At 36.7% G+C, this 20,862-nt stretch overlaps 1 protein-coding gene across 11 annotated transcripts in view; it reads left to right on the top strand.

Moving 5' to 3' along the window:
- The window catches only part of FOXP2 (forkhead box P2), a 498,059-nt gene that overhangs the window by 368,802 nt on the left and 108,395 nt on the right, over window positions 1-20,862 (top strand). For 7 of the 11 annotated variants that reach the window (XM_072964634.1, XM_072964632.1, XM_072964636.1 and 4 more), the window contains one exon: window positions 15,057-15,131. The exons of 2 other annotated variants lie outside the window; for them this stretch is intronic. In XM_072964634.1, the coding sequence (XP_072820735.1) occupies window positions 15,057-15,131 (75 nt within the window). Of the gene's footprint in view, window positions 1-5,274; window positions 5,355-6,802; window positions 6,883-15,056; window positions 15,132-20,862 lie in introns of those variants that run through there. 2 more of the 11 variants (XM_072964640.1, XM_072964641.1) reach the window with 2 other exon arrangements.

Genomic DNA, 20,862 nt, shown 5'->3' with positions numbered 1-20,862 from the left:
CGAATGATTGGCAGATTTTACCTGATTCTCCATTAATGCATGTGCTCTTGATTTTCTGATTATACTCTTTACAGAGGTTTCTAGTTGTATTTTTTTTGTTCTTTTTCATTTTTTCATACAAATACATATTATTTAAGAAAAATAACTCCAGACATAAAAATCAGTACTATCATGTCAGTAACAGAGGAGGCCAAAAAATGTAAGGGATAACATTATTTGATATTATGCTTATTCCATGAATTAATAATAACCAAATAATTATTATGGCTTCTACAAACTTTTACCAGTTTTTCTTTAAAGTCAAGAAACATTTAAAAAATAAAATATCTTCAAAAATAAGATGCATGCATTATTGTTTGGAACATACACATACCCACTGAGATTAGTGTGATGTGATTTGTCCTGCAGCTGCTTCAAATTAAGAACAGGTGTGGGAGACAGATTATGCAAATACTCATATTAATGTAATTGTCAAATTGGTGTGTTTACCATTGTGCTTTTAAAGAGTAGACTGTACTCCTATTTTAAATGTAAATTAGCTTCATTCTTGAGAGCAGCCATTGGGTAATGGAAACTTGGTTCTGGCTTAGAAATGAATAATATCTAATAGACAATAGCACAGTTCTGAAATTTGACATTTTCTTTCCCAGCAAAATCTTTCATACATTAAAAAAAAAATGACAATTCTATAGTATTTCCAGTACATATATAGATAGTCATGGCAGTTTTGTGCAAGTTCGAGTTGATTCTGGCACTAGGCTACTGTTTTCTTTTTTATTGTGGAGCATCATGATTACTATAATACCTTTGATCGCCTTCCATCTTTTCTAACTCAGAACTCATCTCAGCTCTCCATCTTTATGGGTCTGAACTCTCAAGAAATATATTTGTTGGCGAAATTACATTATATTCATTTTAATAATAATCTTACCTCATAGAAATCTAGTTACTACCTTCAATTGTATTTTAATATTAAAAATGTTTAAACACTAATTTTGGTATTTCAAACCCTGTGTTGTGAATACAGGGCAGCCTTTGACTATGAGTTTATTCATGTATCTGTGAGGAGTTTGTCTTTGCCCAGTGTCATGATCTAGACACACCTCCGCCCACAAAAGGGCTTTGTCTTAGTCCCTAGCTGGTCTCCTACGCCTCTTAGTGACAAGTGTGGTTGGCTGTTATGTCTAAATGTAACGTGGATAAGAAGGAAGGCTGAGGAATCAACCAGAGATATTAGAGAAGTCGCATTTCTCCAGTTCTTATTCTTTTCCCATGCCTCTTTTTCACTCACGAAAGAAAGATCCTAAAGCAGGTATGGCTTTATTTCACTTGGCTAGCAGATATTCAGGGCTTACTTTGTACACCTGAAAATGTATTTTTGCTTTCTCATTTCACAGAATAAGCAACTGAGTCTTAAGAAGGTTTAATTACCTTATCTAAGGTCATGTAGCTGGTAGTTGAAGCTGGGATGTGAATTCATGTCCATCTGATCCTAATTCCTGTGCCTCTTACCCTGCCATTAATCTCTGATAGCACACAGCCTCTTAAATGACTGCTTAAAACATCTCCATTGTTTTCATTTTTCGAAAACACCATCAAGATAATGGGGGATTATGAAGTATTAAACGTGAAAACTGGCTTTTCTTGAAAGTCTTCGTTGTACAAAATCCAGGTCAATTTGTGGTCAGGGTAAAGCAGTGGTTCTCAAGGGAAGGGTTGGAGGACTCTGCCATGAAGGGGGTCTCCATCACTGCTGCCACTTGGAGATTCTGCTGAAGTGACTCTGACTTCCTTTATTCCTTTCTCTCCTACACCTCATCATCCCCACCTGTTGGGAGGCAGTGCTGAGAAGGCAGTGGGGCTTGGGAATGAAGTCAGATGTTTACCCAAGAATGTGTGGAATAATCTTTTGATATGGAAAAAAAAAAGTGAGTGGCCATCCTGGACCTCTACTGGAGGTTTTCTTAGCATCATGAGGGTTTTAATTTCAAATGGCAAGAGATTTTCTGTTGGAAAGAGTGTTGTTTTTTAATCAGTCCTCTTACGTCAGGTTTCTCCTCTACCTCACATCATGTCAAGAGGGGGAAAGGCTTGATGGGGAGCAAATCAGAACCAGAGATGCCAACACAATAAGCTGCTGTGTGTGCAGCTCCCAGTGTCTATTCCTCACTAAGGAGTCTATCATTTATCATTATCGGCAAGAAGAGGAGCTGCCACTGAGACCGACACTGGGTAAAAAGTAGCTGATCCCAGGGCTGCTGCTGCTTCCCCTGCAGAGATCAGAAAAGGAACTGCTGCATCCTTCAGTCCCCTCATAAATTCCTAGGGGTGACCATGATCTGAACTGTCCCCCCCTAAGGAGTGAAGCATGCAGTAAAAGCCATGCTGGTACTCTCTGAATGTTGCCAAATAAGAGTGTGATACAGTGTTTTGTTTTGATACATAATAGATATAGCAGTGGCTGTTCATGCTTCATTCATTGAGTCAGGTCCTAGTCCAAAAATGCATTCTCACGGGAAAGATCACTGAAAGGCAGCGTAAGCTGTTGTCTAGTCCACACACTCCCAGGGCACCTAGGGTTAGTGCCTCTGTGCAGGCACAGTACCCTGCACAAGGAAAGAAATGAGTACTTCCTTTTGGTCCCACTACTCACTGCTTTTGGTAGTTCTGATAAAGTTGGTGACAGATGTCAGAAGTACTTTGAATGGGAGTTTCTTAGTTCTGCCTTGATGCTTAAAATTATATTTCTATAAGACCATTAACTAAAGCGAGATTTCTACTAGCAAAAAAATTGAATAACTTTATAGATATTTTGTACTGCTTTTTGAAGGAAAAAACCCTAAAACAAATAGAAAGCCGTACAGTACATCTCAACTATTACTATGGTTTTTCCACATATTATTATTTTAACTTGTTTTGTAGTCATTTTATTTTTTCAGCAGTTGAAATTAATACATAAAATATAATTTTTACATTGAGCAAGGAAAACTTTTACTCTTAAAACATGCTAAATTCCTACCCTGAATCCTTGGGCTCTAACCCTATGTCCATACATTCTTGGAGAATACATCAAGGTTTAAAAAATTTAAAAAAAAAAAAAGGCTTATTCTGTGCTTGGTGTCTGATTTGAAATATTCAGAATATAGACTTACTCAGAGATTGGAAGCTGGTTTAATACATTGTGCCAGCCATCCTGAAAGCCATTTCAGTAGACTCTGTACCCTGGCATTTGTTTTAGAAATAATTGCATGCAAATGTAGTTTAACATCTGTACTATGTCTCTTAATCCTAACCAGGCATTTTCCATTAGATGTAGTCTGAAAATCACATTAACAAAAATATATCATCTGTGAAATTATATTCTGAATGCCCCAAATAGAAAAGAAAGGGGCAGTATCCAGTTAAATCTAATGCAAAGCATTCCTTTTTTTCCCCCCTGAATCCCAAATTTTTAAATGTTCATTTCATTCCTCTTAGTGCTGCATTATAAAATTGAACTGAGATCTTCTATTTTCCAAATCTTTCAATTTAGTTTACCATAGAACTTTCTTGAAGAGAAAAATATACTGCTATGTAAAATTATTTCCCTTATTTTTGCTTGGTAGTATAAAATATAAGTTTATTTTTTGTACCTTTAAATAGGTTAAATTTTAGTACACTGTATTCTTGCAGGCAGAATTTTCCCAGTGGAATTTTGATACTGAACGGACTTTAAATATACTATAATTTACTAATGTATTTAAGGAATTAGGGGAAAATATGAAGGAGTACAATATATGCAAAGTCTTTGGAAAGCAACTGACTAGAAGGAGAAGAGAGAGTTCCTGGAAAAAAACTTATTTTTTGCTATCCTTAGGATTTAATAGAATATCATGTGTCCTTCTGCATTGGTCACAGTTACCATTTTAGGATTGGAGTGATATGACTGTAGATACTCAGAAATGTTTTTTATGTATTTGACCCTTCATTTAATCTTCTAAGAGAAAGGAAGGTGTTGTACACAGGTAATGATGAGAAATTTAAAGCACATAAAGGCCACTTTGCTTGATGTGAGGCACTTTAAGATCTGGCTGCTGCTTCTCCCTCTGTCTCTATCCCTGCCACCCTCCCTCCCTTGCAATCTTCTTTGATGGTGTTGGTCTGTCAGTATTTCTCTGAATGCAGCTGGGAGCCCTAAACCTTCAAGCCTTTATAAAGATTGCTTCTTTGGTCTTGAATGCTCCCTGCCTCACCCACCTCACTCCCATTTATATACTAATGTCTCTTTATTATCACCTGGTCTAAAATCCTCTTCTAACCACTGTCTGCTAGCTAAGTACCCCTCCGCTTGGCTCCCATAGCCCCCGTGTGCGCATCTGTCATAGCACTGTGATACCCATCACTGGTCGTTTGTCTTCCCAATTTGTCTATAAACTCTTTGGGTTAGGGACTCCTACTTAACCTCGTATCCCAATTCTTTACTGAGTAGCTAGTTGCCTGTAGTCTCCTACAGAAGTGAGGGGGGACCCCGCCCCCCCCCCCAGAATTTAATTTAGATGTTGAAGCTGGTAACACTGCACACACCAAGAGAATTTGAGAGAAATTCTATTACTCCCGTGACTCCTGGGGAGATGTGATTGGGCTCAAGCAGGTCCATGCTGGTTTGGAAAAGTAGAGGGAGCAGGCTGGGTCTTTATAATGACTTCGTGGAAACGACCCCTTGAGCAGATGTTTTAAATTTCCCTCCAGTGGCAAAGAGGGAGGTGCATGCACAAGCTTTCTGTCCAGATGTGGGGCCGCAGGGGAAAGGGAGGCGGAGACTTAAAAAGACGTCAGCAGTCAAAATGAAAGATCAAGTCAGACTCTTTATTGTAAGGGACATTAAATAGATAGTCATTAAATCTTTGGTGAATAAAATACTGAATGAACTACAGTCAGTCAGTAGCCGCCATGTCATCAACAGGTGTATTCAAACACCTCCGTGTCCTGTACACCATCCACTGCTCAGTGCTTTCTCATTCCATAGAGAAAGTTGGTTTAGTCTGGCGTGTTTCTTATCTTATATTACTGCACCTAACCTCATCAAGACAACAAGAGACATCTGTATTTTCTTTTGACTGCAACATGAGAAAAAAAAGAACAGAAAACTAAGGACTGTTATTCTTATGTGAGCATAAGCTACTTCTGCCTAGCCCCAGTATACCCAGGGGAGAAATCCTATGCAGAGAATCTGTCTGCTTTATCTATTAAATAATAATTATTATATAACTTAAAATTTTGTCTTCCATTCTCCAGAGAAATCCAGCTCCCTGTGTCTGTTTTTTCCAGAAGAGCTGAAAATATTCTCTTGAACAAAGCACACCAGCATAGAACAAGTAAGCAAAAACAGGATATTCTAGCAGTACTCTGCAAGAGACGTTATCTCCTGCCAGAGTGTCTGTTGACTGCTGTCTTTGTTCCCTCTTAAAATGTAATAACTACATCACTTGTAGGAGCACTGTGGGCGTCTTTTGTTCCTCAGTGATCTTCAGGCACATGAAAGATACTTGATTAACATCCCCGGAGATTCAGGTTGTCGCCGTAGTCAGTGAACAGCTGTAGGTATTGTCCTCACAGACAGCAGCCAGGTCGTCTGCCCCGTCCTTGAGCTCAGCCTCACCTCCGCAGACAGCCGGGCTCTGTGGATGAGAGGTGTCCGTATCTTTTCTGTTCTTAGTTTCATCTGCTGACGTTTCTAACAAGAGTGCCAGTTAGTACCGTTATGAAGGCACCTCCCTGAGGTGAATGAGAAGGGGATTGACTAAACACAGGGCGGAAAGTCTTGACTTTGAAGCTGTGATATTCTGTAATCTTTGTTAATTCTTCAGTCCTTTTAAGCTGTGGAATGGGGATCAAATCTCTCTTTAGGAATGTCAGTGTACTTAATGGATTAATATTAGGGACTTTAAAAATCTCAAGTCCTCCAAATATCTGTGGTATCTGGATTGAGGCAATAGCCATCACTAAACTTTCTTTGATAATGTTAACCTACCCTTTTTTACACAAAAGAAAAAAATAATTTAGAATCTGTTGAACAAGGGAAAAAATAAGTGAGTATATAATCTTAAATTATGCTAAAATAAAAATGCGAATGCCCACCCGTAGTCAATACATTAATAAACTGTGCCTGTGTTGATGTTTTTTTAATTTACCCTAATGTTTTATTTTGCCATTTTTACATATTAAACTGTGCTTTGGAGAATATCAAGTGTGATATTATACAAGGATATTATACAAGCTGGCATTTGAGAGAGGAAGAGATGTCTTTATGAAGCTGACATTATGACAGCAACTTGTGATTACTTCACCTAATTTGGCAAACAATAAAATATGAGGTGGCCAGGGTCATGACTTTCAGCCTTGTCTTTTGTCTTTTCCCTGAAAATGGATTGTAACCTAAAATTTGCTCAAACTTAATTCAAAAGCTATCAAATTTTAATCCTAATGTTGGCAGTGAGATCTTTGAAATATTTTAAAATATTCTTGTTAGTTTATATCTCTGGTTTCAAGTCACAGGAATACACATAAAACTTAAATAAACAGTTGGATCTATTCAAAGATACAGAGTTGCTTGCTAATACAAGGAAAAACTAAACAAAAATCTGGTCACAGAAAGGACAAGAAACAAAGCAAGCTGGTTGGACAGGCTCTGTGGGTCCCAGCAGTATGTGGGATGGATTCCTGTTAATTAGCTTCAAGAATCAGTTATCGGGAGAGGAAATCTGATTGGCTCTTGGCATCACCCACCTATCCTGGAGCCAGTCCTACCAGTTTGCATATGATGATGGGATCTGAGGTGCAGAATGGGAATGGTCCCCCGAAGAAAACATCGGTGGCGTTAGCAAAAAGAGGAATAGATGCCAGGTAGGCAGAATCAACAGATTTCCTCTGTAGTCGCTCAGCTGGTTTGCTGCATGATTGTAGCTTGGTCTTGACAATAATTTTTCTCTTAAAGAATTCTACTCTTTCAGCACTAAGGAAACACAAGACAATAGAGAACTATAGGGAAAGAGCACCTAGTAACACATTTGTACATGAAGGTTCACTAATGTACAGTTATACCTCAACCTGTGCAATAAGTATGTTCCTAAAGATTATATAAAAATCAAATTTATTTTAAATGAGTTTTCTTTCTAAACTTTCTGAGTTCTAAATATAATCTTAGCTACATTCTTATTTTGAATAATTCTTTTATTAAGGAAATCGTAACCCCTAACTTAATTTCATAAATTTGGAATTTCACATTGAGTTTGTTACCAGTAAGTGGTATAATCTGGCATGCTTACCAAAGAAAATATTCAAAATGTAAATTTTTATATTGATCCATGACAAAAAGCATACAGTTATAAACTTTTAATAATTAATATCTTCAACAATATTCTCTGTGTCCTTGGACCAATTTTTTAGAATCAGTTTGAGTTAGTAGGCCTAAGGAATCCCCATTCTGATCTTAACGCTCTGCTTCCTCGTCATTCCCTCCGCTTCACCGTCACCTGCACCACCCACACATCTTCCTGATCCAACTGTATCCCATGATTAACAATAACATTAAAGACACTCTCAATGTTTGACATCATTCTCTCTGACCTTGCTGTCCATTCTCTAGACTATGACTTTACTTACTTCTGCTCCCAAGCAAGCTACTGAAAACTCCTGTAGGAAATCACACTGTCCTGCAGGATTGAGTCTGCAGCTTCAGCTTACGCTTCATCACTGTTAGGGATTGTTTCTAAACTTCTCACTCTCTCTCTTCCTGCACCACTTTCCTGCCTTCACTGTCTCCTTAAAGCTTCTGCATCTCACACTGAGTGACTTCCCAGTGACTTCGTCTCCTACTTCAGAGAGAAAATTCAGAGCCCACCAGACAAGAACGCCCTCTGCGTCTCTCATCTCCACTCCTGACACAAACTCATGTTGTCACCTCTGACTCTGTCCCTTTGTACCACAGTGAGAGCTCTCCAACTTCTCTTTCTATACGTGATCCCTACCCATGTCTTATCTTCACAGCTGCTTTCCTGTCTCTTCAGTCTCCCATTTTTCTGAGTTCTCCTGTCTTTAAAAACAAAACGAAATCTTATATTAACCTTTTTTTATGTATCAGGCAGTGTTCCTAGCTCTCACCTTTTTCTGCATTAAACTTTTGGAAAAATAGTTTACTCTTCAACTTGCCTTCCTTTTTAAACATGTTATAGCTTAGTGTCTGTCCCCACTACCTTTCTGAAATTATTCTTTAAAATATCACCGACAATCTCAGAGTTGTGTTCAAGTCCAAGTCTCATCCTACTAGAGAACATTTGAAGCCCTTGACACCACTCTTTTGTCTTTTGATGGCTTTCCTCATCTCTATCCATTACTTTTTTGTTCATTTATTGTATCAGTGGTGCTAAACTCTGGCTGCACAGTATCATTTTCTGAGGTGCTTATTTTTTTTTTAATGCTTGCATGCCACCCTAGCCTAATTAAATCAGAAGCTCAGGGCGATGGAGCCCAGCATCTGTATTTACTCAAAGCTCCTTAGGTGATGCTCACACATGGCCCAGGCTGAGAACCACCCCTTTAGGTGATCTCAATGACAAGACGTACCCACTCCCTGTGGGGTCACCGCCACATAAGGTGGGGATCTTAGATCTCTGTACGTCTTGCCTCGTCTTGAACTTAAGGACTCTACTTGAATGTTTGCTACAAACAACTACCTGGATGTCCTGCTGTCACCTCTAACATAGTATTTCCTAATGAAGCAAAATCTCTTTTATTCCTTAACATTCTTTTTTTCTCTCATCCTCTTACCTTGCTTGTAATATCACAGTCTACTCCCTGTGTCCCTTATCCTTCACTCTCGCTCTGTCACTCAGGAAGTCTTCAGACTCTTGCAAGTTAGCCTCTCCTCAAATAGAGTATCTTTTTCTCACTGTTACTGCTGCTGATTCGGTCTGTACCATAGTTAACTCTCCGGTGAATCTTTGGGCATCTTAGGTTACCAGCTACCACTTTTTCCCAATTCCAGTTTAAATCCACACCCGGGAGCAAGGGTATAGCTTAGTCGTAGAGCACATGCTTAGCATGAACGAGACCTTGGGTTCAATCCTCAGTACCTCCATTAAAAAAATAATATTAAAATAAATAAATAAACTTAATTATCTCCTCCTCCCTCCCCGCCCAAACAAAAACAAATAAACCCACATTCTCATACTTTTCTCTTGTCTCCTTAAAAGAAAATCTGCTCCTCCTCATTACCTCAGGACATAATAGAAATTGCCCTTGTCTGATGTGCAGGACTTCTCTTAGTCCCACCTTTCCTGTCTTATTTTCTCATCCCTTCTCCCTTTTCATACCACACTCCTCCCATACCCACATGATCACGTTTCTCCAGCACAATTCTAAATCTTTTGGATTCTCCCTTTTCTTCCTTCCTGCTTCTTTATTTTTCAAGTAATAAATTCCTACTCATTCTTAATACACTCTTCCAATACAGTGGAACTGTACCTTTTCCCTCTTCAACAATATATTTCTTTAATGTTGGCTCTCAACCTAGGATCTATGGATAGAATTCAGGAAGTCTGTGCACAGGAATGGAGGAAAAAGAGTATTCTCATTTTCACTTCTAATTAAAATTTAATATCTTCTATTAAGAATGTAGTCTAACAAACCGTAGTAGTAGTGCCAGTGTCTGCGACATTGTCATCCCTAAAAATGACAGATATTTTCATATCATATTAAAGTTGGCAAAAATATCTAGAAGTACTATTTTTGCTTATTACTACTTTAAAGTTATAGTGGGTATTAAACCTGACACTATATCTTATTATTTAATGCATTAATAAAGAAGCACATTTATTAATATTTCACTAATGTGGTTTTTAAATATTTTGAAGACTGAATTGCGGTATAACTGATTTCCTTTCTAACTTCTTATATTCTATTTTCTCCAATTAGATTTTTTTCTGACTGGGTTCTTCTCGACTTTAACGGAGTTCCAGAGGGGTTCAAGACACAAATGGCACTTATTTAGTTGCCTCCTAGTTTACAAGGCCATTTTTTTCCCCTCTCCTCTGGAACCGGGGACAAGTTGCATTCATTTTTATATCTACATGGCTAATTTGGTTTGTAGCACATAGTAGGTACTGAAAGTGTTTAGTGACTAAATAATAGAATAAAAGAATGAAAAATTACCGGTCATACAAATACCCTGAGCACAGAAGACAACATTTCTCAAAGTGCAATCATAGAAGCTCTAAATCACAATCACCAAGATGCTAGTTAAAATGCACGTTCCTGGACCCGATCCTAAATCTTTTGAATCTGAATCTCTAGAAACGTAGCCTTGAATTTTCAGTTCTAACAGCTTATCCAGACAATCATGCTGAAGACTGGGGACCCATTACAGTAGCTATGTGATGCACAGCAGCTCTAGAAAATAAATAAAAGCATGACTTCTGTAAGTAATTTCAGCTCCTTGGGCTTTATTTTCCTTCTCTGCAGAGTAATTCTTGAATGACTGCACCGTATTCTCCTCCGAATCACATGGATTTGGTGGTCAGTGCCACTGAAGGAAGTCAGGCAGGGCTCACTGCTTGTTAAGGGCAAAGAATGGAAGTCTTCGGGCATGTGCTCAGATTGCTTTGGTCCTCTAGGGTACACGGTCCCTGCTTCTCAATGACTCCAAACAATAATGTGCCACCTACTTTGATCCACTGGTCTTATGAAATCCTTACAGTGTTTTCCAGTCAGTGGTTCTTTTTTCTTCCCCTCCTCTGTCAGAGCTAGGCAGCTCTTAATCTGTTTTTCGGAGGTGGGCTAGAGATAGATGAAGTAGTTTGAATTTGCAAGGCCAACACATATCATCCTGGTACAACCCCAGCCACACTGTCCCTGAGACAGTTTCCATCAGATATGATGAATGGCCTAAAAACAGCCAACCAAACCAACAAACAAAACAGTTGGAGTGGAAGAAAGGCCAGTCAACCATTTAATTTTATTCTTTTTTCATACTAGGTCAAGAGTGTCCATACTTCTTGACTGGCTGGACACTTTTTTAAAATGTTTGCACCTTTAAAATGTAGATCACTACTCTATTAAGGTATCATTTTACACTGCATTTTATAAGCCACTAAAGTTTTAAACATGTTAAAGAAAAATTTGAGCCTGTTTTCAGCCAGCCTCAAGAAAAACTGTAATTTAAAACATTTTCATTTGTTAGGAAAGCTCAATATGTAATACTTTCCTATTTTTCTGTGAAAAATACACCTTCATCAACTTTGGAAAAAATGATCTTCTTTCTCAGAAGTCACTTCACCTTGTCACTGAATGCAAACACCCTCATATTAACTTCCTGCATTGCTACATCAGGTTTCTAAAGAGAAAAAATATTTTTTATTCATGTGGAAGAGGCTTTGATTTGTATCATGAAGTCTAATAGTAGACTGAAAGCTATTTGAATGCAGAGAGAATGTCTTGGGAATTTTTACCTCCTTTCTACTGTATAGTAGTGTTTTATACATAGTAGAACTTTAGTAATTTTTATTTGAAAATAAATTGAATGTTGTTCTGAAGCAATGATGATAGCTAATAAATATTAAGTAATAAACAAATATTAAGTGCATAGCTAATAAACATTAAGTATGTGGGTACCAGCGCTATTCTAAGTGTTTTACAAATCAACGTATTTAACAACCCTGTGACGTTGTTACTTATCACCCCCTTTCTAGAGAGAGAGGCCGGGAGAGCTAAGTAGCTTGCTTACTCAAGGTCACACTACTAGTAAATGTTGAGTAAGAATCTGAACCCCGGCAGACTGTCTCCAAAGCTAGTATTCTTATTTGCAACATGGAATGATTTGCTCTTTATTGTTTTAACAGAAAATCACAATGATCCATATTTAACAGAAGAATAGATTCCTTCTGAAGTCCATGTTGAAAGCCCAAACCATTGTCTTGGCCTTTTCACCGCTGAAAAGTTCTTTGGTGCTTATTTGAAACAGATGCGAACACTTAAAACATCCATTCACGTTGCGTTTTTCTGTGATTTGCTGGAATATGTCAGGTTGCCTCCAGGAGACCCATTTCTAAATGACTGTCTGATTCCATTCGCCTTGCTACCCCTTCACAGACCTGCATCTTCATAGATCTGTTGGAGCAGGGTTGGTCGGAGGTTGATTAGCATCTCTTGCCAACATTCTGTCTCCTTCTGTTGTAGAAAGCTCGAGGACAGCCAGGACAAGAAGCTGGGTGGGTTTTTCAAAGAAGTTTCTTCAACCATGCCTTGTGGCAAGACACGATGACGGGCTAATGGCAGTGCAAAGCTTATTCTCACATACTTTTAACTCCTGGAGTTTATTAGTTGGGAGTTACTTAAAAGCTTTTGCCTTTCAAATGGTTAGCTTTTTTCCATGGTATTGTTCTTCAGTAAACATAAGATTAAGTTGACTTTCTCTTTTCACAACTTTTGCTTTTTTTTTTTAACTCTTTATTGCTTGCTCAAATCTTTTGATTGTTTAAACTGTAGATATAATTTTGCCTGCAAAGTGACAGGGCAGAAATGTCACTATGAGCCCTTAATGTGGGGCAGTCCTCTCTCTCTTGTCCCTGAGGATAGATTAATGAAGGTATCATTTTAATGCGCTGTATTTTTATCTATGGTAATAGGAATAATTTGGCATTGCCAGCCAATGAGTGCTTTGGTTAAACAAAGTTCCTGATTAACAAAAGCACAATGCCATGGATTCAGAAGGTCCTTCCAAATCTTATTTTATGTCAAAGTTATCTCAATGGTTATCAGTTAAAATCGTATTTGGAAAATGTTTGAGAAACAATTGAAGGAGATGTGTTTGGATTATACTTAGATTTACTGCAATTATGTTTTTGAGAATGGAGAACTTCTCTCTCACAGTGAAGCTTCAAGCTACTTCCATCCCCAAGCTCTAATCTATAGAAGAAATGTAGTAAAAATCTCCTTCTTATAATGAAATCCTCCTGATAATTTTGGCACCTGTATCCTTTAAATGGTACCTACCCCAGCGTCTGTTGTCTATTTTTATCACTGTACTTGGACATGGTCTGGGAATGTCCTGGTTGTGTATTCCTCAAATGCTGAGACTGTGTCCTCCTTTCAGACCCTGTGACTGGGATGGCAGATCTTTAGACCCTACATGTTTTGTTTGTGCTGGAGACACAAATTACAATATTTTATTTAATTTGGATGCCTTGAAAGGGCTTAAGGGGATGTTGCTTATTTATGGAGTTTCATTTTCAGTACTAAATATAAATAGTATCGTGGCACCTTTGGGGTTCTTGTGATGCTCACCAGTTGGGGGTTTTATGTAGATGACTGTCGATCTGAGGATTTTTTATTAGTCTGGTTCATCGCTATGGTACGGAGTAGCATTTCATTTTTTTTTAGGATGCTTATGACCTTGTTAAATAGCAGTCCAAAAACCGTGCGGCTTGTTTTGATTTTAACCAAAGTTACAGCTGCCTAGCTGTAAAGCAGTCAGTTTCTCTTATTATGACTAGTTCTTCAACTTGTACTGTTTTAAATTGCCTGCAATTAGCATATTTCAACCTTATTTTTAGGTTTAAATTGCAGTGTGAGAGTGTACTCTCCTCTTAGCTAATTAGTGCTATCAAGGAACAGTAGGTTACCTCATTAGTACCATGTGCATTTAATTAAAGAAGAGAAAATTGGAGTTAACCTCATAGTTAATATTTTCACAGAGTGCTACAATGCCAACACCTTCGATTGGAGTCACACCCCTGTGTATCTAATTATGCACTGGTGCCAAATAAGGTTAGCAAGGGTACTACAAGGCTGTTGACAAAATAATTTAGATGAAAACGTGTTTGTTGGATCCTGACAGTAAAATATAACTTGAACATTTTTTCCTAGTCTTCATCTGCCAGCATCAGGTGACATACTTCTTCATAGGAAACTGAAGGGAAAGAATATTTTGGAAGCCATTTTTTTCTGTTTGAATTAATGTTGCTCTTATCTTGAAGAAAATGGCATATAGTCATGTAAAGCATATACAATCCGTTCCTTAAACAGAGCGCCTGAACTTCAGAGATGTATTTGAAAAGAATTATTTATAAGATGTAATATTTACATGCATCAAACCACTACAAATACTCTCTGACACCCCTACCACATCCCTCCTTGCTTTTCTTCTTTTCTGATATACTTATAATTTCCCTTGTGTATCTTATGAATGGGGATCATCCTTTCATATCATACATGAAGTCTAAGGATGCGTTGTCACATGGTCTATTCAAATGCAGTGTAATCCTTTTGCCCTTCAGACAAAATCTTTTGAAATGTCTAATGCTACTTAGGTAAAAAATGACATTCCATGTCATTTATCAATAAATAATCACTTTGCTTTTACAGATAAAAATGCAAACTGTTCATTTGAGTGTATGGAGTGGTTTTCAATACAAACGGCACAATTCAACAGGTTTTAACAGAGGTTATGGAGTTTGGCTCTGTAGTCTTAAATATATATTTAATGGCAGTATTTGTGTTACAGTAAAGCAGAGCCAAAGCAGTTTGTTTAAAGAGATTCTTGTGATTGTTCTCACGTTTCATGACTAGACAGGATTTATGTTCATTTGTATTGGTTATAATTGACTGCAAGTCAACAGTTGGCTTTTCAAAAAGAAATAAAGTTTGAAGGACAAATATCATCTCATGCTCTAAAATCACAGTACCATTTAAATCTGTAGGAATATTTATTAACATTGGCCATAATTTTAGCTTAGAAATGGGAATTGAGGTTCCTAAGTCAAGATCATGGTAGATAACCAGTAATTTTTGGTTAGTAGTTAATTCATATGTCAAATATTAAAATTAACATCTGCCAAATTATTCTTATTTTTAAAATTTATATTATTACAATCTGTGAGACAGAGATGAAATAATCTTGTCTATGTTGACCTACGAAGATAATAATCAAAAAAATATTTTTGTAATGATAATGTACATTATGAGCATAAGCCTTAAGATTGGAGGGAAAAAAGCCAACTCCTGCTTCTCTTTGTTTAATCTAGGAATTGCTTCCAGAAACAAAATTATGTGTCTGTGGCCACTCTTCTGGTGATGGGCATCCTCACAACACATTTGCAGTAAGTCACACTGGGCGATTAGAAATTCAGCTATTAAGCACAAGGCCATAGACCCAATCCCACTAAACAGACTGCCTGTGGTTTTCTCTTAGCCAGTGCCTTCCACTGATGGAGGTAATCAAGAGATGACTAACGCTAAGGCAGAGGTGTAATTCATTGGTTTCTGTTCCTTCTTATATTCTCACTTCAATTGTTTCATCAGATACACCATTGTAGTTTCTCCAAGTTGATGGCATTAAAGTTTACCTTAAAGATAAATATATAAGAACATATGACTTTACCATTGTCCTTTTCTTGAACCACTGCACTTTTCTTGATCAAATTAATTTGATGAGCTGGTGTTGCTATGTGTAAAATAAATAGATGAAGATTATGGATAGGTGTGACACATATTTTAGGGAAAAGTCTCTGTGTCATGTGCTGCAGGTCATCACATAAATGTGCCAAGGCCTTTTTTTTTTTTTTCACATGTTCTGTCACTGGAGTGCCATTTGTCTCTTCAGACTATGATGTTCAATGAAAATTGCTTTCGTGACCCAATTCACATACCAGTTAGCCTTGGAAATGAATAGCAGTCCTGAAGTGGCTGTTCAAGAATTTTTAAGTAGAACAACTTTGTGTTTCTATTTAGCATGGATACTACCTGTATTACTAAGGAATCTCTAAATATGTAAGTCATAGATTTTCATATACAGAATTTTTGCTTGTTTCCTTAAGAATCAAAGTACTATTTTAGTTTCCATGGACTTGAGTATTCCTAAATTGACTCACCCCAAATTTATTTTTTTTACTACCCTATACATAATATTTTGTAATTTTTGATAGATAGGGCACAACATAATTAAGACTCTTTTAAGCAAATAATCAGTGTCTTCCTGAATGAAGAAGAAATATGTAGTTTCATACCTAGTTTAAAAAAGAAAGATTTTTCTCAATATGAATAGTGTCAAATTAACATGGAATGCTATTCTTTACAAAAAATATATAAACATTAAAGGTTTTTTAAATAGTAGATGCCAAAGAAAAATAGAAGTTTAAAAAAGCAATAATGTACTATTTTGTGGAAATAGTGGATGCAGAAGACTGGTAATAAATTTTGTACATAAAATTAGGTTTCATAATGGTCTGAAATTACATAGTTTCAGGTTTCATTCATTTTAATTCTAAAGTGTTTGCCCTTCCTGAGCTTTCTTTACAATAATAGCATTTGAAAAAATAGAAAAAATTAAAAAGTAGTGGTAAGTTTTGCTTATATGTGAAAGACTAAAATAATCTTAATGTCTAAGTTTTCTTTGTATGTTTTGAATGAAGATAAATTTAAGTTAAACTTTAAAAATAACTGTATATTTTAACTTAATAAAGAAAATTCATCCAAAAATATACTTTAAAAATAGTGCATTAAAAATGGAACAGGCAGTATTTCTAATTGGTAACATTTTTTCCAAATATAAATATAAAATAATCTCAAAGGAAAATATAAAATAATCTCAGTGGAAAAATTATTTTCATTAGGATTAACTAATAATAGTTTTTGTCCTTTATCTAAATCTAATTCTACCATTTAAAAAAAATCATTCTCTATTCTACTGATGGAAAAATAAATCTACAGCATCACATCTTTGTATTTTCACTGAAATCTTTTCAGAATGAAAACAAACCATGGAGAAATTAAATGAATGTCTCACAGGTGCCATGCAGTTCCTCAGTGGCAAGCCTGAATTTATAGCCCAAACTTGTGATCACCAATGTGTTGGTCTTTCCCAAGGTGTGCCAGTTTGTACATGGCTGCCTGGAATGTCGTGTTGAACAGGAGTCTGAGGTTAGTTCATGTGTCTAAGGCTGCAGTTAGCCTCCAAGGTAGAAAGAACACCGTGATAGATTAGTGAGGTCTGCTATGGTTGCTGGGGAGATACAGCACGGCCGTGCATGGACCACGTGTCTGCCATCCCTGCAGCGCACCAAACTTAGTACTTCAAATGAGTCACTGAGTGACTTTGCAAATGATGCTTCTTGACTTCACAACACAAGAGAAACACTGAATACTAAGGAGGTGCTTATTTCCTTTATTGATTATATTAGACATAAACTTTCTGTAAGCTAAAATGGCTACATAATGTGATGTAAACACAAGATGCCAACTAAACAAATACCATCTATTCATAGTTGACAAATTCTGTGTGATGAGCACAGCTCTGTCTCTCAGCATTTGTTTAATTTTGTAAGTACTCATATGCTGGGGTGGCACTTGGCTAAGTCCAGAGCACCATGAGATTCTGGTGGGGGGTGCTGAAAGAATGAAAGATGTAGACAGGTTAAATAGGGGTATCTAAAGCCATCCACCTTCCTTTACCATCTGTGTAACTCACATTCATCATAACATGGAAATCATTGTGATAGTTCTCTAAATTCTTAAGAGACCCTACATAATGTCCTGTCAATGGATTACCTTAGTGTCACACCTATTATTGCCATGATTGATCGACCTTCACAAATAAAAAGCCAAAATTTTCCGGCATATGTCTTAAAGTAGCAGATTGAATTAATTTTTACTAAAATATTAAAACCCTGTAAGTTTATTAAGAATCTTGAAGTACAGTACTATAAATCTCAGGGGGCGGGAAGCCACTTTACGAAATGCAGGTTAAAGCCCAAATTACTATAAGGAAATAAATAATGTTACATTTTTTATATTAAACAGATGTCAAAAGCTCTCCATCGTATCATCCTCTTTCAGGTCTTTACTATAACCAAAGATGGAATGAAAACATATGTCAGAGGAGTGTTTTCTGGTGTTTTGGCAAGTAGCCATAAGATGTTAGCCATTCTAAGTATCGTGCCTCCTTATTGTCACGTTGTTGAACAGTAATGGCATTTTTGTGTACCCACTAATAGGTTATATTTACTGTGCCTCTACCAATTCATTGCAGTGCTGGGCAATAGTAATGGTACTCACTTGGATCACCTCTACCTGAAAATTGTAATCTTAAATTCTGTCTACCTTTGTTTTTAAAGAAATGTTCAGGCTCCATGGGTTGTACATTTTATAGTCTAAGAGTAACAATTTAACATTCTTATTATATGTTTGAATTTTATAGGAAAAAGCATTAAGTTCTGGCTTTAACAGACCAGAGTAAGAGAATAAGTGAGCTTCATTGTAAGAGATTACTGTTCAGTACTTGCTTTCACACTCAGGTTTTTCAAATGGTGTATATTTAAGTGGAAAAAATCTTCACTTATTTTACTTTTCTTTCAAGCTTCAGTAATGGGATTGATGCCTTTCTTTTTTCCCTGATAATGTCAAACAGCTTTACAAATGGCTGATTCTGTCAAGATCCTAAATTTCACCACCTTTGGCTTCCCTGCCGCACAATGGCAACCCAAGTTCACTCCTCAATAACTAGACCTTTTTGACACCTCATCTGCCTGATTGGCCTTATTAACACCTACCTGCAGATAATATTATTGTTAGTCTTGCCTACAGGTTTTCATACCTACGCGAATACTGTTTTACATAGGACTCTGCGTGTTAGCTTTAAGTGCTAAGGCAATTATGTAGAATGCTCCGAGTCTTTGTCTTTTGGGTCTTCATTTCAAAATCTTTACCACTGGGTCAAATGCATATTTTGATGAACAAAACTGGTTGGACCTATAAATTAAAAATAAGACTTGGCTGGTCTTGGTCTAGCTGTTTTATTATCACATTCAAATTAAATTATGTTGACCACATTGGATCTTTTCCTCTGCAGATCTTGACTCTGTTATGATTGCCTCCTGAATGTTTCATTTTGATTGTGGATTGGAGGAAATAAGAAAAAGGGGATAGTCATGATTTTAAGAATCTCTTATTTACTGTTCCAGGTTCATCTCTCTTTTTAGGCTTTGCATAAATCCTCCCCAGTACCAGATAATCCGTCCCATGGGCTCTGGGATCAGCTTTCTAGGTTGCATATTGGGCAAATTACTTGACCTTTTTTAACCTCATGCTCTCAATCTGTGAAATTAGGACAGTACTAGTATCTGCCTCATAGGATAGTAATGGGACTACATTTGATAACCCCCAAAAGTACTTAGCATGATGACTGACACACGTAAGTGTGCAATTGATGTTTGAGTCAGTATCTGTAGTAGCATCAGTATGCTCTTGCTTAGACTAAAGAGGCAGTTCTGTCTGACGTAAATTTAAACATGTATTTGGTATAAACACTAAGTAAGAGGCTTTGGGCATCACCTTATGTCATGACCAAGACAGATGGAATGTTCCTTACTGAGAGGGAAGTCTTTATATTCATTATTTTAAGTTGAACACTTGACTTTTTCACTCACAAAAATCAGTTATCTAAATGTTTTCTGATTTGCTATCCTACGTGAAAGAGGAAGAACCCTTCCTCACCAGACCTAAACGATGTCTTCTGGCAGTCAAGGAAAATCATGGCCAAAGAATGTTAGGAAAAGTGATTGTGCCCTCAATTGTCTGTATCCAGTTAGAACACATGAAGATAGGAAATTAGGAAGTACATGTGGCAGTGCCAGATTATCTCAATTATTTATTCCCTCCTCTATTATACATGCATTGGCAGAGATTAACCAAGAATTAAAGATAAATTACTACTTAGTAGTATTGATCATTTTAACTAACCAGCTGAAGACAGTTAACCAGGGGTAATGTTGTGGTAAATTTTTTGGAGAGTCCTTCCTATAAAACTTATATTGCAAGTTAACTCTTTGCTATTAGTGTAAAGTTGTGTTGGTATAAATTTGAATTTATTATGAAACAGGAAAAAGCAGATTTGTTAATTCATGTTCATTTTGAGTAGTTTATATTCACTATTGCAATAGTATTGGTATTATCCTAGATCTTTTGGTACGAAATAAACCTTAAGATAATCAAATATTTCTAACACTTACATTACAGCTGATTTTGTTAATGCCATGAAGCTATAATATAGTGACAGTGCTTAGGGCTACTATTGAAAACCTCCCAGATTCTCCACTGGAAACAGAATAAAGGTTTCTGTTTTTAAAGCCTTGGCTGATATTTGTATGCAACCCTTGATTAATCTTTTTCTTTCCTAGTATAATTCAAGATGTTAATAATTATCTTTACACACCTCACTCAGCTGGGATGCAGCTCCCTGAGGTCAGTTCATTCTAGACACCTCTCCTGAGTGATTGCCTCTCACTTTCTATTTCATTGCAATATTTGAGACTGCCATGAATTCTCTTGATGTTGGTACCAAAAAGGACCAGTAGCAGAGCTTCTTCAATGGAGACTCCTCTTTGAAATTTATAATGAATAATTTACTCCCCTTGATGATTCACCAAAGCCTTAGTATGGCAGAAATCAGGGGCTGATGAAAGGATTATTTATTTAGTTATCTGGTTTTGTTGTTGTTAATATATTTTTCATCAAATTGATACACACACACTAGACTGTGTATGTGGCAATAACGTGAATTTATGGTGCCCATTCAAACAGGCTGTATTTTTCCTTTCATATTTAAAGCTATTTGTAATGAGCTATTAGTGATAGTCTCTACAAATATAAAATATAATCTGCATTAACTTCTGAGTTCACTCTATAGTTCCTGCATATTTTAAAAATATCACTGATAAAATGTGTGTTCCGTATTTATTATTTGGATTTCTGTTCCTTGTATATTTCCACGTCACTTACTGTAGCATAATAATAAGTGAAAGGCCCAAGAAACGAGTCATCCTAGTGTATAAACTT

This window comes from Vicugna pacos, chromosome 7 (genome assembly GCF_048564905.1).
Source record: "Vicugna pacos chromosome 7, VicPac4, whole genome shotgun sequence".
Classification (NCBI taxonomy): Eukaryota; Metazoa; Chordata; class Mammalia; order Artiodactyla; family Camelidae; genus Vicugna; species Vicugna pacos.
Note: the sequence above shows the minus strand (reverse complement) of the source record. Positions and strands in the feature narration are given on the sequence as shown.